The 27,367-nt window shown below is 42.9% G+C and overlaps 1 protein-coding gene across 2 annotated transcripts; it reads right to left on the bottom strand.

Moving 5' to 3' along the window:
- Positions 1 to 3,068: 3,068 nt before the first annotated feature.
- RILP (Rab interacting lysosomal protein) lies at positions 3,069 to 26,523 on the bottom strand. Of its 2 annotated transcripts, none has more exons than XM_030185663.1 (9): positions 26,299 to 26,523; positions 19,667 to 20,139; positions 13,346 to 13,469; positions 12,340 to 12,482; positions 11,550 to 11,738; positions 10,211 to 10,380; positions 8,740 to 8,862; positions 7,665 to 7,751; positions 3,069 to 3,538 (listed from the first exon to the last, which is right to left on the bottom strand). In XM_030185663.1, exons 2-9 carry the CDS (start codon positions 19,949 to 19,951, stop codon positions 3,412 to 3,414), a joined length of 1,248 nt encoding a protein of 415 aa, XP_030041523.1. In that variant the 5' UTR covers positions 19,952 to 20,139; positions 26,299 to 26,523; the 3' UTR covers positions 3,069 to 3,411. The 2 variants fall into 2 exon arrangements, with proteins under 2 accessions (XP_030041523.1, XP_030041524.1); XM_030185664.1 differs by having other exon boundaries at positions 12,340 to 12,461; positions 26,299 to 26,521.
- Between the last annotated feature and the right edge of the window lie 844 nt (positions 26,524 to 27,367).

The following is a 27,367-nucleotide window of genomic DNA, read 5'->3' as shown; positions in this document are numbered from 1 at the left end:
ACAGCTGAAGGGAGATATGATAGAGGAGAAGAGACAGTTGAAGGGAGATATGATAGAGGAAAAGAGACAGCTGAAGGGAGATATGATAGAGTGGCCTAGTGGTTAGAGTGGTGGACTTTGGTCCTGGGGAACTGGGTTCGATTCCCACTGCAGGCACAGACAGCTCCTTGTGACTCTGGGCAAGTCACTTAACCCTCCATTGCCCCAGGTACAAATAAGTACCTAAGCCGCATTGAGCCTGCCATGAGTGGGAAAGCGCGGGGTAAAAATAAAAAAATACTGAGTAGAATGGGTAGATCAGTGGTTCCAAAACCTGGTCCTGGAGGCACTCCAACCTGTCAGGCTTTTAGGATATCCACAATGAATATTCATGAGATTTGCATGCACTGCTTCCACTGCATGCAAATCTCTCACATGAATATTTGTTTTTGCCTCCAGGATCAAGTTAGGGAACCACTGTAATAACCCCACCCATGCCTTTTTAACCCTGCTGATGACTTAAGGCCAAAAAAAGGGCAAATCTCTTATGTATCAACACTTGTTCACATGTACAGCACAAGTAAATTTCTTATATAAAAAGATGTCCCAGTAGGAGTCTTGTACCTCCTTTCATTACCAATTGATTAGGTGAAATAAGACCCTTGACTAAGTCCCCTCGCTAGCCCCCTCCTTTTTCCAGCACTGTTAGGAACACTTCCTCCCATTATTTTAAATTATCTCCTTGATGTAATAATAAGCATAACAGAAACAAACAAAATTGTGACTACAGACTAGCCCCAGGAATCCGTTACCATTCCAAGAGTGTGGGGGGGGGGGGGGGGGGTTCAAATGAGGCACAATGAGCAATTCTTCATCCATCCAAACTAGTCAGTATTTTCATCGAGCAAAGTCTTCACTCAGAAAATATCAGTCCATGGTACTCAGCAGTTCCTCATAGGAAGTGAACATGTCTATGATCCTTCCTCCATGTGCTTCTCAACTTCCCTCCCAACAGCCCCCCAATAGATGCCCCCTTCCTTCTATTCCTTTCCTCCCCTCCCCCTCCTTCTCCAACCCACACACTTATTCTTCCACATGAAATTCAGTCATGTTTCACTCATATCTGGCACCTGCAGGCTGCAGCTAAAGCCCATAACTTCCCCTCTCCCATGACCTAAAGTCTCCACAAAGCACCAAAAGTACTTCTCCATCACAGTACTGTGCTAACATTCGTTCTTCCACCAACCACCAGTGGATGCAGTTGCCAGCTTTCGTATCTGAGTGGAAATACTCCAATTGACCCTCCCCCCAAGTCTCTTTACCTGAAAAGGGTAACAATCCCCAGCCTATATTAATGTCTTATATAAAGCTCCTTTTAATGACTCATGTACTCAAAAGTAATCCTCATTTTCCCACCTGGGGGGAATGTTGCTGCACCCTTTATCCACTTACAGAGACCCTCTGCCACTATGCCAGGCCTCTATACTCACTCTCTGTAAATGTGGTCATTTGCACAGTAGCAGCACTGATAGAAAATGCCAATACAAAATGTTAAAGCCCAATGTACTTCACCTTCTCCAGCAGCAGTTCTTTAGTAACTGGCCATCTCTCGCTAAAGGAGGGTAAGTGCTGAGAGATCACTAAACATTTCATAAGTGTCACCCTTGAAAGTGAGTGACAGCACTTGCCTTGCTTTTGCCAATAAACCCCCACGATGTGGTCTTTCAGCCTTTCAAACCAGAAAGACATCAAAGATCTATGCATTCTCTCAATATCAATTTCAGCTGCTCCACTTTACAACTGTGCACTGTCTAAGAGCTTGGCTAATATACCCCACAGGTCACATTCTTCTCTTTCTCAGGGATATGGCTAACCTCATGTGCAACTTTCTTTAAATCAGTCACCTTACTTTCTAACTCTTCTTACATCTTTGCTTTATCCTTCACTATCAATTACAATGTTCTAGTACGTATTGTGTTGATATTGTACGTGGTATACTATGCTATACTTTGTATTGTTTTTTTGAATATTTTTACTGCTGTAATTGCCTATTGCTCATGTTTGGTCTATTTTTACTGTACACCGACTTGAGTGAATTCCTTCAAAAAGGCAGTAAATAAATCAATATCGGTGGATAGCCAGTTAAGTGCTATTTAACCAGTCAGCAACCGTTCTGGCCAGTTAAATAGTGTTGAATAGCAGGGGGACTGTGCCTCCAGATCAGCAGGCTGAATGAGCCACTAAGCACTTTTTCATTTCTGTAGAAGGGTAACGAACTGCTTACCTATAGCCAACACAAGCTGTAGAGAACAAAATGGCCACAAATACTACTACTACTAATATAAATCACTTCTATAGCGCTACCAGTCGTACGCAGCGCTTTACAATTGAACATGAAGAAGACAGTCCCTGCTCAAAAGAGCTTACAATCTAAATCAGGACAGACAGACAGGACCAAAAAGCATAAGGGAAGGACAGACAGAAGGACACATAAGGATAAGATAAAAGTTACAAGTCAGGAGTCGAAAGCAGCATCAAACAGGTAGGCAGGCCTTTAGCCCGGATTTGGAGGCAGCCAGGGATGGAGCTAGACGTAATAGCTCAGGAAGCCTAGTCCAGGCATAAGGTGTGGCGAGATAGAAGGAGCGGAGTCTGGAGTTAGCGATGGAGGAGAAGGGTGCAATTAGGAGAGATTTGCCTAGTGAACAGAGTTCTAGGGAAGGAGTGTAGGGAGAGATGAAGGTGGAGAGGTAGTGAGGGGCTGCAGAGTGAATGCACTTATAGGTCAACAAGTGGAGCTTGAATTGTATACGGAAACGGATAGGGAGCCAGAGAAGTGATTTCAGGAGAGGGCTGATATGGGCATAATCTCAACCATCTGTCATTTCCCATCTAAAATTCCTTTCCTCACAGAAGATGAAAATGAGGGGTTATTCCTGGCACTGCCACCCCCTCCAGTTCCCAATAAGGCAACTTGAGAAGCACTGGTTTCTCCCTCACCCACAGAAGACTATTTGGGAAGGATGCTTTATCGAGCTCTGTGAATGACACACCCCTTTAGTGACATGTAGAAAGCAGATATCAACATCTCAACACTTTAAAAATATTTATTTACGGGCCTTGATTATAGCCACATATATGGTTATCAAAAATACCTTTTATCAAGCAAAGTCACTGTAAAAATATACACAATTCACCCAGTAGTTCTTTTCTTTGTCCTATAAATATCATTTTAACTAAATTTAATAATTTATACTGAGCAGTTAAAAAGGATCAGGATGAAATTTTCTATTTATAATTTACAAAATTATCAGTGCTTTCACTCCACAAGATTCAAAGCTCTGTTCATTTAAAACTTCAGGGTAAATACAGATAAGGGCATTGCCAGCAGCCAATCAGTCTTTTCCAAGAAGAGTAAAGCATGGAAATGTTTTAATCTTTTCTGCTTGAATGTTCACCTTCTTCTGCCAGCTTCACTTCCTCTGAGTCAATGATTTCCCAGATTCCTGCACTGCCTGGGACAGTAACATCCCTGTTGTTGCGATACCACAACCCAAATCTGTTGGAGACAGAATACAAACAATCCATCAAGGCTGGCCAAAATGCAAGGCCACATAAAATCAGGTTTCAATTCCCAAGCATGGCTAGCTGGGGATGGGGCTACAGCAGAGAGAGTTTCACAGTCCCTCAGGGAGGGTGAGAATTTGAGTCACTGCAATTAGTGATGCTTCATGGCCAGGCAGAAGGCTTTTCCAGGGACCTAAGGGAGCTATAGTCTGTTGATTATTTATTTATCGGGCTTTAATAACCACCTTTAGGCGGTGTACAGCAGGTACATTTTAACATACAACTTACAGTAAAATTATGCCTTACTTGCTGATAATTTTCTTTTCTTTAGTAGCAGCAGATGAATCCAGGAACTGGTGGGTTGTGTCCATCTACCAGCAGGTGGAGATAGAGATTAAAAAGCTGAAGGCAGTGATACCAGACGGCCAGCTCCTCCTTCACCTCAGTACATGTCTCATCACCAAGCAGAATCAGACAAGAAACCAGGAAGCCTTCCTCACTAACCAAACACAACAGAAACTCATCAGTCCCAACTTGGAGAAACCATGACCGCGATGGACTCCTCTTCAGTGGTTTCTGTTCTCTTTTTTTTTTTCCCCTAAACAAATGCAGCTGACAGAGGATGGGATCCTGGATTCCTCTGCTGCTACTAAAGGAAAGAAAATTACCAGCAGGTAAGGCATAACTTTACCTTCCTTAGCATATGCAGCAGATGAATCCAGGAACTGGTGGGATGTACCAAAGCAATCCCTAATTATTGTGGGAAGTTGCCGCTCCGCGAGACAGAACAGCTGCTTCAAAAGCCAGCATCCGAATTGCGAAAGCACACCTGTTCTGCCCAAGAGGTAGATAGCAACCTCATGGAACAAGCCTACAACACCACTGGCGGGATCAGACCTTCCAAAAATTAATGGAAACAAAGTATCTGCAATCCAACAAGAAATAGCTTGATCAGAGGCCACCATCCCACGGCAAGAACCAGCGAGGAGGACAAAGAGAAGATCAGAATGCTGAAAAGCATGCGACATCTGTGAATGCTGGAAGGATAACTCTCCGAACATCCAGAAGACAAAGCTCTGTGTATTCCCCATGAAAATTCCCCTCCCGACAGGAAGGAAGAAAGGCTGATAAAGAAGACAGGCCAAACCACAGCTGGTAAGGAGGAACCAATGCAAGGTCACTCCAGAGCAAATTGCAGAAAAGTAGCTCGGCACAGCAGCGCTAAAAATTCAGACATTCCACGTGCCGAAAAATTGGCAACCAAGAACACTCTCAAGCAAAGCCTTCTGCAGAGGATCAAAAGGAGTCCGAAGCAATGCTTGGTAGACAAGTAGCCCTAAGCTAGGCTCGGAGAACAAGAACAAGGTATCAGGGCGAACAAGGTCACAGCTCCTAAGGCTACTCTTAGCAACCTGCTGCCTTGTTGCAGTTGCAGAGCCTGTGTCCCGAATTGCTCGTTTTTTTTTTTAACAGCTAATAACTGCAGCAAACAGAGGTCTGTTGTGGACTAGAGGTTTGTTTTTGTTTTTTTAGTAAGGAAGGCTACAGTCCAAAAAACAGCCCAAACTCTGGGAGAAAAGGGACCATGGGGTGAGGCAGGGACCCAGGCCACCAGGTATGCCGCTAAAGTTGGCACAAAGCCCAAATACCCCCTAAGCTCAACTGGCCAAAAGGCCAAGGAGCAGGCCCGAGAGGCGAATCCAGGAGCTGCAGAGACACTGAGGCATATTTTCAAAGCACTTAGCCTTCCAAAGTTCCATAGAAACCTATGGAACTTTGGAAGGCTAAGTGCTTTGAAAATATGCCTCATAGTCTACCACCTGCTAGAGATAGAGATATACTGAAGTGAAGGAGGAGCTGACCGTCTGGTATCACTGCCTTCAGCTTTGTAATCTCTATCTCCACCTTCTGGTAGATGGACACAACCCACCAGTTGCTGGATTCATCAGTGCACATGCTAAGGAAAATTTTGTTAACAGTATAACAATAGTAAAATAACCAAGAATTAACAAATAATAAATGAGGTAAACTTGAAAACAGTAAATTAAAACCTAATAATAGAACTACTATGAAACACACCTAATAAGCATGCATTAGAACATTCAACTAACATACATATGATGTTAAAGATTTTCTACAATACAGCTTACCATATAGCTGAGGGACCAAGGACAGATATATGATGGGAACAAGATGCGTGGTACAGAGTCAATTGGGATAATTTGATGGTTAGTTAAAGTCACGGCAAGTTCATTGTATAGTTAAGCAAGAGATAAGGAACTGATCTAAGTTACAGCGTGTGTAGCATTGTGGATGTAATGATTGGGCTCAAAGGAAAGTGGATTATAAATTTGTGAATGGAGCCTTTGGATGTCCGGACTGAGGAAAATCCTTTAAGGACCAGGAGGAAACATTAAGCCCGACAAGTAAATAATTCAGAGAAGCCAGGAACCCATCAAACACTACTCCAAAAGTAACAGCCAGTGTCCTGGCCCTGATATACAGGTACCAATAGCAACACACAAATATACATGTGACATCTTTGATTACACCCTATACTGTCTATTAAAATGTTTTATTGTGTATTATGTTATTTCAATATTTTTACTGCTGTAATTGTCTACTGCTTATGTTTGACATATTCTTGCTGTATACCACAGTGGCATAGCTATGTGGGGCCACAGGGGTCCCCAACCCCCACCAGCTGAAGCATTGTCCAGCTCTGGCATTGCATTGCCTGCCCTGTCTTCCCCTCACGTCCTGCACGCTCCTTTTAGTGAAACTGAACATGCTCAGTTTCACTAAAAAGAGCGTGCCGGACGTGAGGGACAGAGCAGGGAAGGCAAAGCGGAGCCAGAGCTGGACAATGCTTCAGCTAGTGGGGGTTGGAGACCCCCGCCAGCCAAGGTATTTGCTGCGGCAGTGAGTGGGAAGCGGCAGGGTGGCGATGATGCGGCAGACCAAAATGTGTCCCCTCCCACTGCGAGGTCTGGTACACCGCCTTGAGTGACTTCCTTCAAAAGGTGGTAAGTAAATCCAAATAAATAAAGTAGGCCCATCAAAGGCTAATGAACAAGTCAGATGAATTACCCTGGAATCAGGGTATCCCTAAATTTGATTAAAGCCATTACATACTTCTTTGCTACTGTCAATAACAGGATAGTTAAAAGCAAACAGGTTCATCCAGTCTGTTCACATATTCCTGTCCATACTGCAATGTTCTATCCTGTCAACAGTAGAAACTTGACTACTTGTAGGATACTGCTCCTTATCTAAGTCTTGTTTTGTTGCCCTGTTCTTTAGTTTTACACTATCTTTAGCAGATGATTGTACAAGTCTCTAAACTTAATCCAACACCCAGCATCCTGCCCAACCATGTCATAATCTAAACAGTTACCAAAACTAGCAAGGCTGTTGCCCAAATATCTAGCTGCTTAAGTCTTGTGACCTTGCAGACATCACCAGACCACCGACCCTACTGGTTTTTGGAGACTTCTAGCCTTTTGGTATCAACCCTTTTAGTCCATAGTCTGCTGTGTCACTATTTTGTGCTTCCTTTACCTGCATCTTGTTTTCTCCATCGTTTCTCTTTGCCTCTGCTCTTGAGGGAGTGATGGGCAATTTGTTTGCAATACTGCAGCTTCCCAACCCTATTCCTACCACCGTCCTCTATAAGTGTCAATTCTATTACAATACCAGTTTCTACCCCCTCTGCTGGTAGGTTATGCCAAGAGTCTACCACTCTGTCACTGAAGTGTTTTCTCACATCTTTTCTGAACTTTCCTCCCTCCAACTTCAGATCACGACCCCCTATTCTTGAAATTCCTTTTCTATGAAAAATTCTCCATTCCTGTGATACACTAAGACCTGTCAAATATTTGAATGTTTCTACCTGACTCTCTTTCTCACAACTTTCTTATAGGGTTTGTGCTATAGGCCTTATATAGATTTAGAAATCTCTCTCAGAACTGACTGCATCCAAAGACCCAGCATGTTTACAGATGAACTCTCCCTTTCTCTGATAATTACCCTAATGTTTCAGATGTAGAATCCCTGCCTCACTTGCTTTTGAGTAAATGGCTAATATCACAGAACATTTGATAAGTCTCCAAACGTACAAGCTCTTGATTTTGGATTCTGGTAGCCTGGAGTCCACACAGTCAGAGCCAGAGGTCTGCAGCCAGGAGCCATCACCTTCGTCACCGCTACAGAGGAAAAGAAAACGACGGTTAGAAAACACAACTGACAAGCCTCCTAGGAGAGGCTGGTCAGAGTTAGTGCCCAAAGCCCCAGGGCTGGAGCCAAATATTACCTGATGTTTATACCATTTGTTTTTGTTTTTACTTTCTGTAAGATAATGTGAAAGCAAACATTACATTAAGTACTAAAAGCAAGCTGGAGATGCAGAAATGAACAGAGCTTGTGGTAAGGGCTGTGGCCCCATCCTCATGAAAAAGAAAAGGGAAGCAGCACTGTACTGGCTCCCAATCTGAGGAAACGTGCAGGTTAAAAAAAAAAAAAAAGCAGAAAATATCTACTGTGGGGTGCTACAAAGCTCTCGAAATGACAAATATCAGGTCTTCTTTTATCGTCACAAGTCTGAGCAAAATTTGGTTTTCACAGTTAGAAGTAATGTGACCTCTTAGTATTTTTCTCAGCACGTGCTTTTTTTCTAGGAGCCAGTGAGGGACTCTAAGTCCCAGAATAGCAGCTGTCATCTTCCTATGGGCCTGTGGGCACACTCTATGCCCCAAGAAGAGCAGCTATTGTTCCAAGGCCCAGGGAAGGGAAATCTTGGTTTCTAGGGGTGAGAGAGAGCGCCCCAGACACCATAACTGGCTACTTTCTCTTCAGGAGCTAAGATGGAGGTCCGATTGCCTTCACAGTGGTTGCTTTCTCTTTGGGGCAAAAGATTATTTCTGTCCTGCAGAAGGTATAAACTTAATTATAAGCCCTCCTGGGAAGGTGCCTACCAACTGCAGCAGAATTTGTAATTTGCCTTGAACTTGGAAATAGAAGGGCAGTAACTATCTTCAAAATCCAGACGGTTCTTTTTGAGGCTTGTGACCGATTTTGTGTGTGTGTCAGCTTAGCAGCCAGGGCAGGAACTGTAGCAGATCACCTTGTAAATTTCTGCTTCTGCCGCACCTTGGACTCTGTGTTAACTGCATTATTTCTGCTCAGAAGTCTCACCTGCTGCCAACATCCTCCACTATTCCCAACATCTTGGCTTTGATCTTCTTTCGTTGTTTTTTAATGGTAGATTTCATTGCATCCAATAAAAGAGCCGGAGTCCGCTGGTCATTTAACAGCTCCCTGCAACAAAGGAAAACTTTACATACCCACAAACTCAGGTGATTGAATAACGCCTCCCACTAGGAAAAGGAATGAAGGGAGAAGGGGAAAGCTATTTCTCACTTCAGCATTCAAAGGACTTCAGTTTTATTTGGAAGAAAGATGGCAAATCAGTGCCCATTCTATTGATCCCAGTCACCCGTGATAGTGGGTTTTAAGACCTGAACAAATGCTTAGCAGGAGCAAGAGAAATGCAACTGAAAACAACACCTCCCTCCCCCAGTGAAACACTTTGGTTAAAAATATTGCTTTTTTTTTTCATTATTACAAATACATATATACTTGTGTATATATACTTGTACTATCTGCTAGTCTACTGGGTGGACTAGATAGATCATTTTGATCTTTATTGTCAATCATCTACCAAGTTGCTAATTTTGCCAAAATATGTTATATGAAAAGTACAAAGAAAATAACATATGAACATAAGAATAGCCATACTGGGTCAGACCGAAGGTCCATCTAGCCCAGTATTTTGATTCCAACAGTGGCCTTGATTTAAATGTTATCTCTTCTCAGCATTACAGACAGTTTTTAAACCTTTCCACCCCACCATCATCTAAGCACATACTGTCCTTGGTCAGGATCAGGGGACCTGGGTGCAGTCATCACCAGCTTCTTAAACAGTGAGCCGTCTAGAACCAGCCAATTATCAACAGCTTTGACTGGGATAGCGCTGCCTTTGTACGGCCCTGACTCGACAAACCATTTACTTCCTATTCAACAGCTCAAGAGCAACTGGTTCCTTTGAGTCTGTTTTCCAAGCTTTTGTTACCTCATTTACTTGACATCTTACCAGGGTCACCAAGAGACAGAGCCGTAGCCACCAGCTCCCCCTCCACCACTCCCCTTACCTTCTTGCATCTGCTCCTCCCTTGGTCTGTCACTCTCCTGCTCCTGTGTACCGGAACCCAGGTAATCGCGTTAACACAATCACCAGGGTCCCAACACACAGAAGCAGGAGAGAGACAGACCCCAGCACCGGGCCCCCATGCCCCCTCCCCTCTCGATTGCTCTGCATCTTACATGTTCCTATGTTTGAGATTTTCCTTACCTGACCTAAGACTTTGGTCATCCAGACACCCCTAGAAATGCTTCCTTGGGGACGGACCCCAGCTTGGCTGACTATTCTCGTGTTTGGCCACTATTGCCTTGGACCAAGCTCTAAATCACAGAGTTACTAGCACTGTTAGCACAGTCGGCTCTATTTCTGCCTAAGGCCTTCATAACTTTTGTGAGTGGTGGACTTGGGGCGGTACTGTCTCTCCTTGCTCTCATGTTTCTAGACTGCACTGCTGAAGCAGGTTACCGGTGATAATATGCCAGCTCCTCCTGCACCAGGAATAAGTTTGTCTTGAGCTCATTGCGCTCCTGCAGGATCTGTTTCACTTCTTCCATAGTGAAAAATGGCCGATTGGTATCTGTCCCACTTTCTATCCCTTTCTGCTCATCTTGGCTCAACACAGCACTTTCTTGGATCTTAAATAAGAAAAGAAGTATCAGATTCTTGTGGAATTCAATTTGCATTTGAAATGTTCGACATGAACATTCAAAGACAGGGAGAAAGTTTGTTTGTTTAACCTAAGAGAAGCCCCACAACTCCACAGATCAATGACATTGACACTGCTGATGTCAAGAATGCAGCAATGTTTAAGTATTCGAAGCAGAATTATCAGTGGGAATTGAGGGTTAAAGCCTTAACCTTTAGGTATGTTTTTAGCACTGAGGCACTGAAGTCCCTTGATTAGGAAGGGGGAGGATAAGCCTCATGCTGCAATGAGATATCTTCATTAGTTCTAGCCAGATCAGGCTACTCCACAGTCTCACCATTGGAAACAATGCAAGCAACACAAGGAAAGCAGATAAATTACTGTACTTTCATGCATATAGTGCACATAAATTGCATGAACAGGTAAAAGTTAATATGTATAATGTGCCCATGCATATAATGCATTTGCGTGCTATGAATGAAATTAATTCGTTTTTTTGCTGACATCAGGAACTTTCCCCATCTCTCCCCTCTTTGTGCGAGTCCTGCACTGGTTTCTGTCTCTACTTAATGTCCCCTTCCCTTCGTGAGAATCCTTCATCATCTTCACTCCCTTCCTCTCCCCAAACCTCCCCCCCAGTCCTTATAGTTTATATCTGTACTGCTGTACTAGTAGCAATCCAAAAAGGCAGTCTTCTGCCAGCATCAGGGCCTTTGCTCGGGTGGGGGGGATTAAAAGACAGAAACCGGAGTAGGACTCAAGCGGAGAAGGGAGAGAGGGGGGGAAGAGGGAGAGAGCTGGAGCAAAATGTAAAGGGGGGAAAAAAAAGTATAGTGAATTCACACATATAGCACACATCAGGGGTTGTCTAGGATGTAAAAACATATCTAATACATGCATTATATGCATGAAAATATAGTACCCTGCACATGTGTACTATGGTACTGCTTTGTCAATGAGATTCGGCCTTTGTCCAGGCAGACTGTTTAGGGCTTGCAAACAAATGGAAGTGGAAAAGAGAAACAAATGTAAGACTGTAACACATCTACTGTGCTACCAATATATGACAGAATCCCACACACCCTCAAGAGACTCACATTCACTGTGCTGTATGTATACATTGGGGAAGTGAACTTGTTATAATGCGAGATCACTCACAGGAACCGAGCTGGGAATCTCTGCTGCTCTGCTTTTGGCCAGTCTATCTATTTCACTCTGCTTTGCCTGAAACAGTGTTTCCAGGTCAGCTTTCTTCTCCAAACTGCTTTTCAGCTGTGCTTGTACCAAAGAAAGCTTCCGTCGCAAGTCCTCATTCATCCTCAAGAAACGATCCAGCTGTTCCTGCAACTGAGACAGCAACAGGCAACTAAATCTTAGATGTATGCAAGGAGCTAGGAGTGAACACAGACAAGGAACACATGCAAGAAACAGGGTGGGGGACAGGCAGGGGTGCAGATGAGGAACAGGTGTATACAACATAGTGAGATCAGAAGATCAGGTAATGCAAATGCATGGGAAGGGGGGGGGGGGGGCAGGAAGAGGCAGGGGCAGAGAGCAATTTTAGGACTGTTGTATTAATCTGTTGCTTGATTGGCTTCTTTCCCCAAGTTGTGGTCTCCTTTTACTGTGCACCACAACCTTACTGTGTCCTATACAGTAGTCTCATGACACTTTAGCAAGAGTCTATTCTTGTATGTGAAGGCATCATTTGCTTGTACCATTATGCAGCTCTGTCACTATGCCATTGCCAGCCTGTCCTTGTGGGTTGTACTCCCCATCACTGAATGCAGTGGCCCTATCCCTTTGTTCCATGCTAAGCCAGCCTGTTCTTTTCTCATGATGCACCTGCTCGTGTGCCCCCTACTGTAACAGTTTACAGTGCGTGGATTCCACAGAATACAATAAAGGCCAGTATTGGCAGCCACCTGCTTTAACGATGGTATCATACCGCTTCTGTGTCCTTGTTCTTACAGTAAATCTCATGCGTCTTAGCTCGGATCTCATCTCTCTGTCTGTCCACCACCTCCTTCAGCTTCAGCATCACCTCCGTCTCCTTCCTTATCACGCTATCTGAGACACAAACACCCCCCCCAAAAAAAAAAAAAAAATACACTATAGAGAACAAAATACTTCTCCTTATTCACAGAGAAAGACAACACTAGATAATATACTACAATTCTCACAGGATAGAGTTGGTCCAGAGGGTGGCTACTAAAATGGTCAGTGGTGTTCATCATAAAGCATATGGGGATTGACTTAGAAATCTCAATATGTATTATTTACAAGAAAAGGCAAGAGAGGGGAGATATGAGAGATGTTTAAATACCTCTGTGGCATAAATGCATAGGGAGTGAGTATCAATTGAAAGGAAGTTCTAGAATGAAGGGGCATAGGATAAAAGTGAAAGGGGACGGACTCAGGAGTGGCCTAAATATTTCTTTATGGAATGGGTGGTAAATTCATGGATTGGCCTCCTGGTTGAGGTGGTGGAGATGAAGACTGTATCTGAATTCAAGAAAGCTTGGGATAAGTACACAGGAAAGGTAGTTGATAGCCAGACTGGATAGGCCATATGGTCTTTATCTGCCTTCATTTTCTATATTTCAGGAAGTAGTTAGGGATCCTGACTACCAAGAGTCCTACAAATAGAGGCCATGGAATAGTAATCTTAGTACATAAGTATAGCCATACTGGGATAGACCGCAGGTCCATCAAACCCAGCATCCTGTTTCCAACAGTGGCCAATCCAGGTCACAAATACCTGGCAAGATCCCAACAAAGTACAAAACATTTTATGCTGCTTATCCCAGAAATAAGCAGGTGTTTAGGTGTCTTCATGCTTGGAGAATCACTAGATGAGCATGACTGCTCTCATGGAGAAAAGCATCAGATTGTTTGCTTCTTTTCCCAGGCTTGCCATGATCCATAAAAGGCACATTTCTGTGCACACTTACCTTTCTGAGACTGGCTCTCTGCCAACTGCAGCAGCAGTTTTTGGTTCTCCTCCTGCAATTCAGATAATTGCCTCTGCAGAGCATGCTTCTGGCCCTGGGTTTCCAACAGGCTTCGTGCCGACTCCTGCCAAGAAAAATATATGAAACCAGTTTCATCACACATCTACAAGATCGACATACATCAGTGTTCTAGGATTCAAGAAAAAAGTCTTGCTTTCTTAAACAACATTACTAAGCAACTTTCCTGTCAATATGTTTATTAAAATCTTGATATACCGCCATTTCTTCATTAAAAAAGTCACAGCAGTTCATATAGAATGATAAAACATTAAAACAGAAAGAATGGTAATTAAAATTGGAAAGAAACAATCCTACCAAGTAACACTCAGCAAACCACCAGTACAACACATGCAAATTCTAAATATGCTAGACTGTTTCTAAACGCCTCTCGTTCATCGTGACCAAAAGCCAATCTGAAAAAAATGAGTTTTCAAGAGTTACATTTTTCAAAACTGAGCTCTGAGAGAATAGGTTGGGGGAGGTCTTGCCACAATGGTGACAGTGTTTTTAGATAATACAGTAAATGACGGACAAAAAAGACACATCAGCCCATCTAGTCTTCCCAGTTATTCTATCCACATTCCTAAGAATGCATCCCACTTATCAGCCATAGAGTGTGACCACCTGCAAGATCTCTATCCTTATGTAGGCCAGTGATTGTCTTCCTCATTTGTTCTCCATCTTAGGCAAATAGGCATACAAGATCCCCTACTTAATTCCCCTCTGGCACCCACCTTTCCCATGCCTAAGCATAAAGCTCTGTAATAATGTAGTATAGTTGTTCACCAAAATACCTAACTTCCCTAGGTCACCTAAGTAGCCTGGCTAGACAGACTCGTCTATATGAGCACTTGTGTGTCCACAAGGTCTTTAAGTTCTAGTTATTCCTGTCTTTGCAGACTGCCAGACAGACTGAGCTGCTTATTATAGCATTCTATTTTCACTACTCTACAACCAAGAAACCTCTGTGCTTATTCTATGCCTTCTTAAGGTCTATTATTATTGTCACCTCTACCACCTAACTTGGGAAAGGGGGAGTTCCACACACCCACCATGTACCCTGTTTTTGATGTCTTTGTAGCTGTCTTAGGGGTCCTTTTACCAAGTTGGGGGGAAAAGGGCCCTGTGCTAGCGGCAGGCGCAATTTTTCCTGCGTGCCAGGACCCTTTTTACCGCAGCAGGTAAAAAAGTCCCCAGCACACATGGCCCTGCGGTAAGAGAGCTCCTACATAGAGGTCTATAAAATAATGAGTGGAATGGAATGGGTAGACGTGAATCAACTGTTTACTCTTTCCAAAAATACTAGGCCTAGGGGGCACGCAATGAAGTTACAAAGTAGTCAATTTAAATCGGAGAAAATATTTCTTCACTCAACGTGTAATTAAACGCTAGAATTAATTGCCTGAGAATGTAGTAAAAGTAGTTAGCTTAGCGGGGTTTAAAAAAAAGGTTTGGATACCTTCCTAAAAGAAAAGTCCATAAGCCATTATTAAAATGGACTTGGGGAAAATCCACTGCTTATTTTTTTTTTAGGCCAAGCAGCATAAAATGTATTGTACTGTTTTGGGATCTTACCAGGTACTTGTGACCTGGATTGGCCACTGTTGGAAACAAGATGCTGGGCTTGATGGACCTTTGGTCTGTCCCAGTGTGGCAATACTTTATTTATTTATTTTTATTTTTGATACATTTGTACCCCGCGCTTTCCCACTCATGGCAGGCTCAATGCGGCTTACATGGGGCAATGGAGGGTTAAGTGACTTGCCCAGAGTCACAAGGAGCTGCCTGTGCCTGAAGTGGGAATCGAACTCAGTTCCTCAGGACCAAAGTCCACCACACTAACCACTAGGCCACTCCTCCACTTATGTACTTATGTCTGTAACTTGCCTTGAAACATGAGCTTAATAATAAAATAATACATAAATAAAAGCTTGTGATTCTACCACTTGCTGGGATTCAAGATACCCTTTCACTGAGCAGTCTCCCTTAATTTCCCTATTTCCCTTCTACTGAAGTCAGACTAACTGTGGGGCAACATCCATCTTCACATGATCCCAACTCAATACCAAAAGGACAAAGAAGGTATTGAGCACTGTGATACATAAGATCAGGGTTTAATTCCTACTCCAGCAGCTGGGGATGCTGTTGAGCTACCTACAGAATAGGTTCAGGGTGTATATATACTGGCTCCAGATGGAATCATAATCTATGGTCCCCTACTTAGAACTGTCACTGGTTACAGAGATGGGGTTGAAGAAAATCCCAGGAGCTGGAATGAAGGCTCATGGTAGCAGTGACGTAGCCACAGGTGGGCCTGGGCCCATCCACTCAGGGCTCAGGCCCACCCAAAAGCAACACAAATTTAGCAGTAGCTGGTGGGGATCCCAAGCCCTGCCAGCTGAAGACTTCCCTCTGATGGTAAAGAAAATGCTAATCGCCACGATACTAGCACCTGTGCATGCTCAGTTTTCATCGCATGCCTGCTGCAGGCTGCCAATGTGGAAAGAAACCTTTTCCCACCAGCTGAGATATTTTTCGGTGGTGGTGGGATGGAGGGAGAACACTTGGTGCCCACCCACTTCTTGCCTAGGCCCACCCAAAATCTGTTCCCTGGCTACTCCCCTGCATGGTAGCAGCCTAGTCCCACTGAGCTGGATTCCCAAAAAGTTAAAAGGGCAGGAAGAAGGACAGAATTGCTATTTCTAGCCTTTCAAATGGTGACAAAGCAAAAGAAAGAAGAATCAGATATTTGGTATAGGAACAGCCAGCAGTGCTAGAAATAAATGTCTGGTGAAGTATGGGAGAGCTTATCCATGACAAAATAAGAAAGCCTAACATGTTAAAGAAGCAAAGGACTGTTGACAAGGGCTAAAGATTACGCACACAAATCAAAGAAAAAGTGCAATGCACCACTGTACAAGCAATATAGGGGAACAAGAAAATCCTGCTCCAGAAAAAGACAAGGTCCTGTCCCTGTCCTGCAGAGATACAAGACCATACTCACGTCCATAGGAGCCAGCTCTATGGGTGCTGTGTAGAGAATGACACGGGGACAAAGTTTGTCCCTGTCCCGTCCCCGTGGGTTCTGTCTCCATCCCCGCCCCGTGGGCTCTGTCCTCATCTGCAGAAGCCTTGAACACTTATGATTTTATATTTAAATCTTTTTATTAAAGTATAAAAAGGAACAATATGCTGTGCAACTGTTGTGTATAAATTACAAATAGAGAACAATAATAACAATGAGCAGCTATAATAACCCTCCTTCCCATCACCACCCTCTACCCTTCTAACCCCAACAATAGGTGATTTCTACTACATCAAGGAATCCTAATTCACACTGTTAAAATGCCCAGGGGCATAGGCGGTCGGTGGCCCAACTGTTTGGGGAGGCTAAAGGGGGCGGGGTTAGGGGTGGGGCCAGGGGTGGAGCTTAAATCCATAATTGTCTGATAACACGCATAAAAAAAATAAAATAAAAGTCACAATACCTTTTATTAAATTTAGATATTAGATATGTATCATATGTCAAAGAATAAAGTGGTTGCTCAAAGCATATACTAACCACAATTGCTCAACTGCAAAACACTATGCACAACTTTGTGCAAAAACACACTCATAACCTTACTGTACCACAAATATTACACTGGGCAGACCTAATACACCAATATACCACTCATACGGAAAATGCAGACCATCAACAATATGAAACACTACTACTACTACTTAACATTTCTAGAGCGCTACTAGGGTTACGCAGCGCTGTACAAAATAAACAAAGAAGGACGGTCCCTGCTCAAATGAGCTTACAAACAAGGGATCATATCATCACAATTCTCATGTAGAGCCACAAAACACCCTAATTCATGTTTAATGTGGGATAAAATGCCATAAATAAGTAAATAAATAAATAAATATAAACTTCTAATGTTGAGCACCTGATTCTCAAAGTGGACATATTCCCAACACTAGAATGAAAATAAAATGATCTTTTCTACCTTTGTTGTCTGGTGACTTTTTCTGATCATGCTGGCCTAGTATCCGTTCTGCTGCTATCTGTCCTCAGTGTAGGTCAGGAAGTCATCCTCGTTAAATATCTCCCTGGCAACCCAGGACACCTCCAGCCAACCCCCCCTGCTTTCCTAGCAGTAAGGTAAACAAACCATAAACCAATTTCTACAACTGCTGGAGGGCTTTCACTGCAGCTCCTGCTGTGAGGATGGAGGTAAATCAACAATTTAATCCCCTCAGAGCAGCTGGACTCCACAGCTGATCCATTCTGCTGCAGCAGGGGGGAGGCTTAGCCTCTCCAAGCCTCTTATACCAGGTGCCTATGCCCAGGGGTATAAAATACAACCCGTTCTATATGCCCTAGGGGAAAAATATGCCCTATGAAGCACTGTTATGGTTTTTTAATCTGTGGATAAATAAGAAGTCATCAACAATCTCAGGATTCAATCTAGATCTACTGTCTTCCCCAGTCCTTCCTGGAATAGAAGTTGTCTTCTTAGAAGATGTGCTGGTAGCAGGATGTACAGGATCCCACATGCAAATTTTGCTAGTTGTGGCCAGAACATACCAAGTAAAATCAAATTCAAACATATCACCTCCATGCAAACCAACCTGCGGAGTACCTCAAGGTTCACCACTATCACCAATACTCTTCATCATGATGATGATCCCTCTGGCTAAGTCCTTATCCAATCGAGGCCTCAACCCGTTCATTTACGCAGATGATGTTACAATCTACATTCCCTTCAAACATGACTTGACAGAAATAACCAATGAAATCAATGATGGCCTGAACAGCATGGACTCCTGGGCAAATTCATTCCAACTGAAACTGAACACTGAGAAAACACACTGCATTATCCTCTCCTCTCAACATAATTATAAACCCACAACAATAAACACCCCAGGACACACCCTCCCTAAAAATACTTGGAGTCACACTCGACCACAACCTTACTCTCGAGAACCAAGTAAACTATGTAATAAAGAAAATGTTCTATTCAATGTGGAAACCTTTCTTCCCAAGGGAAACTTTTCGAAACCTAATACAATCAATGGTCCTAAGTTATGCAGACTATTGCAACGGTATCTATGCGGGATGCAGAGAACAACTCACGAAAAAAACTCCAGACCGCCCAAAACACAGCAGCCAGACTAATATATTGTAAAACCCGATTCAAAAGTGACAAACCCCTCTGAGAAAAGCTGCATTGGCTCCCAATCAAAGAACGGATCATCTTCAAAATCTGCACTTTGGTCCACAAAATTATATATGGCGTAGTCCCAGGATACATGACAGACCTTATAGATCTACCATTTAAGAAACAGTATCGGAGCATCTCGATCTTACCTAAACCTACATTACCCAAACTGCAAAGGACTTAAATACAAAACAAGCTATGCATCTGGCTTCTCCTACATAAGCACACAACTATGGAACGGACTCCCTAAAACTGTGAAAACAATCCATGACCACCTGAATTTCAGGAAATCACTAAAAACCAACCTCTTCAAAAAGGCCTACCCCAATGATGCAACGTAACCCCTTCACCCAGCAACACAGCATGACCAATGATCGTACCGGGCAATATACAATCTTCATTACCTTCGAGCCTCTACAACTACCTCATTCAAACACTATATAACCATGTATTTGTTATCAACCGACCTGGCGAACGCCTTGACGGTACTATGTAAGCCACACTGAGCCTGCAAATAGGTGGGAAAATGTGGGGTACAAATCTAACAAATAAATAAATAAATATGTCTGCTTGATTTTCCAAAAAATCAAAATATCTTTGTAGGCATCACTTAAAAATAAATAACAGTCCAGTTCATTAACAGGCTTCAAAGTAGAAAATGACAATGGGACAAAGTTTTCTCCGTGGGCTCTGTCCCCGTCCCAATTCCTTTGGTTACTGCGGTTCCCCGTCCCCGTGTCATTCTCTAGTGCTGTGTGTGCTTAATCACCCCCAATATTAAATAAAGTCCCTGACCAGGGAGAGCTGATTTCCACTGGGTTTAGCACCAATAATAATTTTGAAAAGTTGGCTCCTATGCTCACTTCCGGGGGGGGGGGGGAAGGACGACGACAAGACCCTGGACCCTGCTCACGCCCTGGAAATGAGATGCTGGGTTCGGGGCACCGTGGGTCTAGGGCTGAAGGGAGGGACGCGTGGGATGAGGTATCGGGAGCTGGGGAGAAGAAGGCAGCGAAGGACCTTGATTCTCGGTTACACAGGCCAGACTCACCCCCGAGCTCTGGCCCCAATCTTCGCCCTGAAGCGGGAGACTGTGCGCGGCGCGGAGCAACAGATCTTCCCGGGTACCACAAAACTCCTCCAGCAGTTCAAGCAACTTCACCACTCGCGGTACTAAGCCAGACACAGCCTCCCACCCGCAGCGCTCCTGCATCGCCTGCAGCTCCAAGCCCAGGGTGCGGGCCATACAGTAAACATGGGCCCGACTGAGGGTGGTCGCTCGTTGCTGCCGCCACAAAGCCTCGGGCTCACTCCCTGATGACTCCAAGGTCTCCATCCGACTCCCCAGCTCGGCCGTCGGCCGCCCACGGCAAAGTGACAAACGAAAACTACCAGCTGAGAAGAACTTCCGGTGACATCAGTAAAAGCGAGGCTAGGGAGGAGGGGCCGCCTCCACACCCCGCCCCCTCTGCACGAAACGTTCCAGACTCTGAGAGAGCAGTAGATACCGCAGGAGAAAGAAACCTGTTGCAAAATAACTCTCCTCTCGTGTGTCTGGGCAAAAAACTCTTTATTTGGGAGTCAATCCCCTTCTTATATACTCTATGAATATTCATGGATATTACATGTATTATCATTACTATTGGTTACATTTTGCTTACACAACCATGATCATGCATTGCTTACAAGAACAACTCTACATGAACAGCTCGTGAACCTGCTCAGGAATGTACAAACATCACCTGCTATTCTGCTACTTTCTCAGGAAAGAACAAAAACATCACATGCTAGATTCTCAGGAATATACAAAACATCATCTGCTGCCTGTATCCAAATACATTCTATCTACATCTCCACCTTTTTTTTTTTTTTTTTTTTTTTTTTAATGAAATCTCCGTGGTGTGCCAGCTGGAGATGGAGGTGGAGATGTTTGTAATAGCTTATAAACATATTGAGCAGAGTGACGTGTTGGAGCGAATGGACGAGGAAAACATAAAGAAAAAAGGTTAGGAATGCATTGTATACAACAGCAAAAAATAGTGAAAACAAAAATACCAATGACTAAATACTGGATAATAGGGCGGAGCCAGGTCCAAGGGATCCATTGCCACAATTGATCCCATACATCAGAGAGTAGGTTATTATGAATAGTAATATGAGTAGTTAAATTCCGTAGGAAAGCTAATTGTTTGTCAATGGCCTTTGAATTGTCAGATAAATTAAAACAGCACATGTCCTGAAACTCTTCGCAACCATGATGGTTAAGTAATAAAAGATAATCAATGGCTGCTCGATTTTGTAAAACTCCATGACGTAATTGCTGTTGCTCAGCATTAAGTAAACTAATAGCAGTGGAGGTTGCATTGATTGATTTAATTGCCCAACAGGCTAATTCACGAATATTTTTTGCATTTGCCGCTGCCAATGCAGGGACACCTATTAATGAAAATGCAAGTGCCAGATATTCAGTTTGACTCAGAAATTTAACATTATCATTGCAATTGGCAGCAAGGGTCATACGCTTGGATCGCATATGTGAGGAGTTAGAAAATAAAATATGTTTACTGGGAAGTACCATAGTGAGTCGACTTAGACAGCATGTAGTACCATCAGATATATTAGCTGGAATATAATTAAAGGTATACATTCCACATGACCAAAACCAGCCAGGGGGTAAATGAGTAAATTTATAAATATATGAAACATTTTCGTAGGAGCTACAATTTAACAAAGTTGGTCCAAAATTAACACAATTTGATCGGGTACAATTAACCATACGAGCACATGTCATATTGATACTAGCTATTTGATTGGTTCTCACATGCATTGCCAAAGTAGGCGGCAACAGGGTTTGTGTTCCCCAATTATGGTATTCATAAGAAGCATTTCGATAGGATGAATTAACAGGAAGCTGTGAATAAAACCAAGTATCATTTTGCATATCTTTAGGATCATGACATACTGGAATCAGGCAAGTTGCCAAAACTTCTCCAACTGCCTTTTGATGAGAAAGACAGAAATCAGTTTGGTTCAGTGAAATTGCAAACGCTTCCCAAATATTTTTTGTGGGAAGTAATTGTGACTGTCCACAAGGTATGTACAAACAACAACACAGTAGAAGCAATGTAATGGAATTAGCATTAAGCGCTGCAATAATAGCCACTACGAAGTTATCATCAGTCTTTTCAATATGAGCTTTTTCTAAAGTCTCTGTAGCTTGTTGACTCAAGGCTTTAATTTGTCCCCAAGTAACAGGAGCATTAGGTTGACGAGTCACTGACCGTTTGCGTGTTTGCATCTGCGGTCCTTGAAGGGTGAGTGTGAAATTGGGAATTGGGTTGTGAAGACCTTGATGCCACGACATGAGGTTTCACCCACTTTGCTGGAATCCACACCGGGCCAGAATCTGTTTGAACAGCAGCGTAACCACGACCCCAGGTAAGGAGAGGCACAGGGGAACTCCACTGATCAGAAGGTAGTTGTCGGTATATGACCAAAGGACGAGATAAAGGTGGGGCAGGAGTACGAAAATGTTGTTCAAATCTGGAAGAAAAAGTTTTTGTAGCAGGATTATTGATGAGATTGAGATGATTCAGTGTGTAAAGGATTTGTGCTAAGCATTCATCAATGCTTACTCTATGACGGAGAATACCGTCTTTTTTGTAGTCAGATTACTTAAAGCAGTTTTCAGTGTGCGATTAGCACGTTCAACAATAGCTTGACCAGTGGAGTTATAGGGGATACCAAAAAGGTGCTCAATATGCCAGAGGGTCAGGAACTCCTGTAAGGAGGTGGAAGTATAAGCAGGGGCATTGTCTGTCTTGAGAGTTTTAGGAACACCCATGACCGCAAAAGTTTGGAGAAGATGAGAGCGGACATGAGATGTAGTTTCCCCTTTTTGTGCAGTGACCCACAAAAATCCAGAATGAGTATCAACAACCACATGAAGCTTAGACCATTGACCAAAAGGGGGAAAGTGAGTAACGTCCATTTGCCAGAGGCTATTAACTTCCAGACCACGAGGATTAACTCCAGGAAAAAAGGTAGTAGGAGCTGAAAAGGAACATTGTGGACAATTTTTGATAATAGCTCTAGCTTCTTCTAAAGAAATTTGAAACTGGCGAGCTAGGCTAGGTGCATTTTGATGATGAAGTTCATGACTGCAGTGTGCTGTGGAGAAAAAATGAAGATGGCGATCCGCTCGAGCATTCCCTTCAGACAGACCACCAGGAAAAGGTTGATGACTGCGGATATGACCTATAAAGAGAGAAGAAAGGCGATTCTCCAAGTAACCTTGGAGGGTTAACAGTAAAGCATAAAAAGAGGCATCCATTTTGAATGATACATAACTGTCGGGCATGCGACGGACAAGATTAGCACAATATTGACTGTCAACAATAAGATTCAGTGGTTGATCTGAAAATAAAGAAAGAGCCAGGATGATGGCAGCAAGCTCTGAACGTTGAGCAGAGGTTTGTGGAGAGGTAAATTTGACGTGCCATTTGTTAGTGGGTGAATTTAACATTCCCTGGGGCAAAACTTTCCAACAATACCTAGTAGTAGGGTGTGCATTATTGTAAACAGGTACAGTAAAAGCAAAGTATTTATAATCTTTTTCCTGGAGAGGAATTGAAAAAAAACAATCCTTCAGATCTATAATAGCTAATTGATAATCATAAGGAATCAAATTAGGATTTGGAATACCACATTGTAACGGGCCCATTGGTTCTAAAATCGCATTAATAGCTCGTAGGTCATGTAAAAATCTCCATTTTCCGGATTTTTTCTTGATCACAAATACCGGAGTATTATATGGAGAATTGGTAGGCTCAATGTGATTTAATTGTAATTGTTCTTCCACCAATTGATGTAAAATCAACAGTTTTTCTCTGGTAATCGGCCACTGCTCTACCCAAACAGGTTTGTCAGTTTTCCATTCCAAAGGAAGAGAAAAAGACATATTTATGAACTGTTAATCAGGTAGGATCAATGATGCATCTAATTGTTCCAAAAGGTCACGACCCCATAAATTAAAGGGTACTTGTAAAATACAGGGCTTAATATGTCCTAGAACCTTGGTATCGTTAGGATATGTAATAGATAACCATTGAGAACTTTGGGAGGCTGACTGAGTTCCCCCTATTCCTGTCACATGTGAAGTATCTTCAATGGGCCATTCCACAGGCCATTGTTTATAAGCTATGACAGAAACATCCGCCCCGGTATCTAATATACCAACAAAGGGCTTTTGTTGCAATAAAAATTGAGCAGTGGGTCGTGCATTAGAAACCGGTTTTAAAACTGCACTTACCTGTCGCGTAGATCCAAAGCCCCCTGTACGAGAGACAGTAGAAGGAATAGGTGCTGTAAAATATGGTAAAATAATTAATTGTGCCCACGAGTCCCCGGGAGAAATTGTTAAAGGTGATGAGGACCATACTTGAATTTTAACAATGCCTGTGTAATCAGCATCAATAACTCCAGGGATAACATGAATACCTGCCTTCGATGCAGAGGAGCGAGGTAATACTAAACCTACAGTAGCCGCTGGAATGGGTCCTTTAAAGGTAGTATTATATACCAAAACTTCATGAGGTAAGATGGCAGTTTTACATTCCGCTGCAATAAGGTCAATTCCTGCACTACCTTGTGTAGCAGTAGTACTATGAGCAAAAGACCCTTGCACTCCCTTTGGACCGAGGTTAGGAGTTAACCCGGAGCAAAGTTTTTTGGGGGTGGCGGTGTGGAATTAATTGGATTAGAGCGACATTGATTGGCCCAATGATATCCTTTTTGACATCGAGGACATTTTCGAGAAGGTCGAGAAGGTCCTTTTGCAAAGTTGGCACCCCCTCCTGGGGCTCTACACTGAGCTCGAAAATGTCCTGGTTTCTTACAATTAAAACACGTCCCCTGTGGCTTATTACCTTTTTGTATAGCTCCTGCTAACAAATTCATAGAATAACCATGAGTCCCCACATCTGCACATGCGCTCAATAAATCTGCTAAAGTAATTCCTGGGCGATGAGCTACAGTCTGCAATGCCTTTTTGCAATCTGAATTTGCATTTTCTTGGGCTAATTTAATCAATAACTCTGTTTGCGCATCAAGATTATCAATTTGCCTAGTTACAGCTTCCTGCAATCGATTAACAAATTGAAGGTAAGATTCGGTTGCACCCTGTTTAATTGATGCAAAAGATTTTGTTGGTTTATTCCCTTCTGGTGTTCTTTTAAATGCTCGCAAGATACAAGTGCCTATGGCTTGAAAACAGGTATCGTTTTGTTGAATTTGCATATCAAGGGTTGAAAATGGTCCCGATCCATAAATTTGATCAGGCACCAAATTAGTCCCAGTGATAAGTTGTGCTGCTTGCTTATATTCATTATCCCACACTACATATTGCGCAGGAGTTAACAGCATACGGAAAAGGTCTTTCCAATCTTTTGGAGTCATTAAGTAACCGTTACTAATCCCTTCTATCATGCCTTGAACAAATGAACTTTTTAAACCTGATTCTACGATAGCTCTACGTAATTCTCTCAAAACTTGATAAGGTAGAGCAGTCCATTCTGCATGATGTGTTTCGTTCCCTGCCTCTATTGTTGTAGTTCTAGTAACTGGGTATAAATTAGGATTAGGTTCCGAATTATCCCATAGATCATCGTTCCAAATGAATTCACCATTTTTTCGTGCTTGCTGTATACCTAATTGAATTAAACTAGGTCGTTCTACGCTCTTTGGTGTTTTGGTAATAATAACGCTATCATTAGCGTTGTTGTTTTGGATATTTTCAATTGGTTTATTAGGGGTAGTAGTAGTAAAGTCAGGAGTTTTGTTTTGCTCTTCCCTTCCCATATCGGTGGCCAGCCGACAAGAAGGAGGAGAAGGTGTAGGTCCAAGAGTCGCGGGAGGTAAAAGAGACCAGGTCTTGCCTGGCAATTTGTTGGATATATTTTCGTTAGTAATGCCTGTCAATCCAGAAGAGAGAATTACTATAGTAGAATATATCTCTCTCCAAGTCAATAATATAGGAGTCGAAACTCTAGGCTCTAAACGAAACTGCTGCCCTATCTTTTCCCATGTTTGAGGATCGAATGATCCCTTCTCTGGATACCAGGGACATTGACAAACTATTTCCTCAATTAAACGCTCTATATCTTTAAGAGTTATTGGATTTCGGGAGGAACCATATCTTTGCGTTATAGTATATAGCTCCTGTGCATGTTGTTTATGTGATGATGTTAAATTTCCCCCCATACTTACAGTGTTCCGTAGAAGGAATGGCGCGCTGACTGTTCCAGTCGTAGTAAGTACGTCACGTTTTCACCGATCACGTCGGGGATCACCAGATGTTGCAAAATAACTCTCCTCTCGTGTGTCTGGGCAAAAAACTCTTTATTTGGGAGTCAATCCCCTTCTTATATACTCTATGAATATTCATGGATATTACATGTATTATCATTACTATTGGTTACATTTTGCTTACACAACCATGATCATGCATTGCTTACAAGAACAACTCTACATGAACAGCTCGTGAACCTGCTCAGGAATGTACAAACATCACCTGCTATTCTGCTACTTTCTCAGGAAAGAACAAAAACATCACATGCTAGATTCTCAGGAATATACAAAACATCATCTGCTGCCTGTATCCAAATACATTCTATCTACAGAAACCCAAACAAGAATATGAAAAAAGCTTTTTGAATATGTGCAGGCCGGTGGGCTACGTATGTGCCTCAGCACTGAGCCATAAAATATTGCGAAACCTCTGGAACCGGAACCTAGCACTTAGCAATCACCCAAGGAAGCCCATGAAGCATGCGCCTGGGAAGTTTGAGAACACAAGAATTGCCATACTGGATCAGAACAAAGGTCCATCGAGCCTAGTATCCTGTTCCCAACACTGGTCAATCCAGGTCACAAGTAACTGGCAGAAACCGAAATAGTAGCAACATTCCATGCTATCAATCCCAGAGCAAGCAGTGTCTTTCCCCACGTCTGTCTCAATAGCAGCCAGCCAGGTCTATGAATAGAAAATCATCCAAATAATTGACGATGTTGCCATTATATGACCTTTGAGTTGTCATCTTTTGAGTTGAAGGTTTCAAAGTATATACAGGAGGTGGAGCAACCGGTTGGTAAGCATTTGTCAAAATAATAGTGGCCCTGGAACTTGAAGACAAACAAGTAAGTGATAACTGTCCGGGTGCACTGACAGTAACTGAAAAGCTAACTCTGGGTTTGCCTTCAAATGAGGGCCCCCACCACATAGCACAACACCAAGTTAACAGCACAATTGAAAGAGGCACTGCTGACTGTGTACAACTGTGGCAGGAGACAGACTCTTTGTCCCACTGGATAAGAGAAATTGTGAATCAGTGGAACTGCCCCTGCTCCTTTCTTGAGGATCACAGCTAGGGACAACACAAATCACATCTAGGGAAGAGTAATCTGCAAATGGACCCATTATTTGGCCCAGGCGCAGCTCAATCTGCAGTTTCTCCAGCACCACCTCCTCATATCATGCTGCCCAAATGAAGAGACATTCCCTGAAGTGGGATAAAGGAGTAATCTGGTTAGAGAAGCAGGGGACCCCAGTTCAAAGACCACTGCAGCTTCTTGTGATCTTGGACAAGTCACTTAGCCCTCCATTGCCTGGTACAAACTCAAGAGTTTGATCCTTCCAGGGACAGAAAAATACCTACTGTACCTAAATGTATACTACTTTGATGGCTTGCAGGCA

The sequence above is a fragment of the Microcaecilia unicolor genome, chromosome 13 (assembly GCF_901765095.1).
Source record: "Microcaecilia unicolor chromosome 13, aMicUni1.1, whole genome shotgun sequence".
In the NCBI taxonomy this organism is placed as follows: Eukaryota; Metazoa; Chordata; class Amphibia; order Gymnophiona; family Siphonopidae; genus Microcaecilia; species Microcaecilia unicolor.
The sequence above is the reverse complement of the archived record's forward strand: the minus strand, read 5'-3'. Positions and strand labels throughout refer to the sequence as shown.

Bases quoted from the DNA above. Each gene is read 5' to 3' on its own strand.
- RILP (XM_030185663.1), bottom strand. From the start codon at position 19,951: ATGGAGACCTTGGAGTCATCAGGGAGTGAGCCCGAGGCTTTGTGGCGG. The intron at 12,483-13,345 runs GTAAGTGTGCAC...TTTTTTTTTTTG, and splicing joins AGAGAGCCAGTCTCAGAAAG to GGGGGGGTGTTTGTGTCTCA. The intron at 11,739-12,339 runs GTATGATACCAT...TTGCTGTCTCAG, and splicing joins AGAACAAGGACACAGAAGCG to TTGCAGGAACAGCTGGATCG.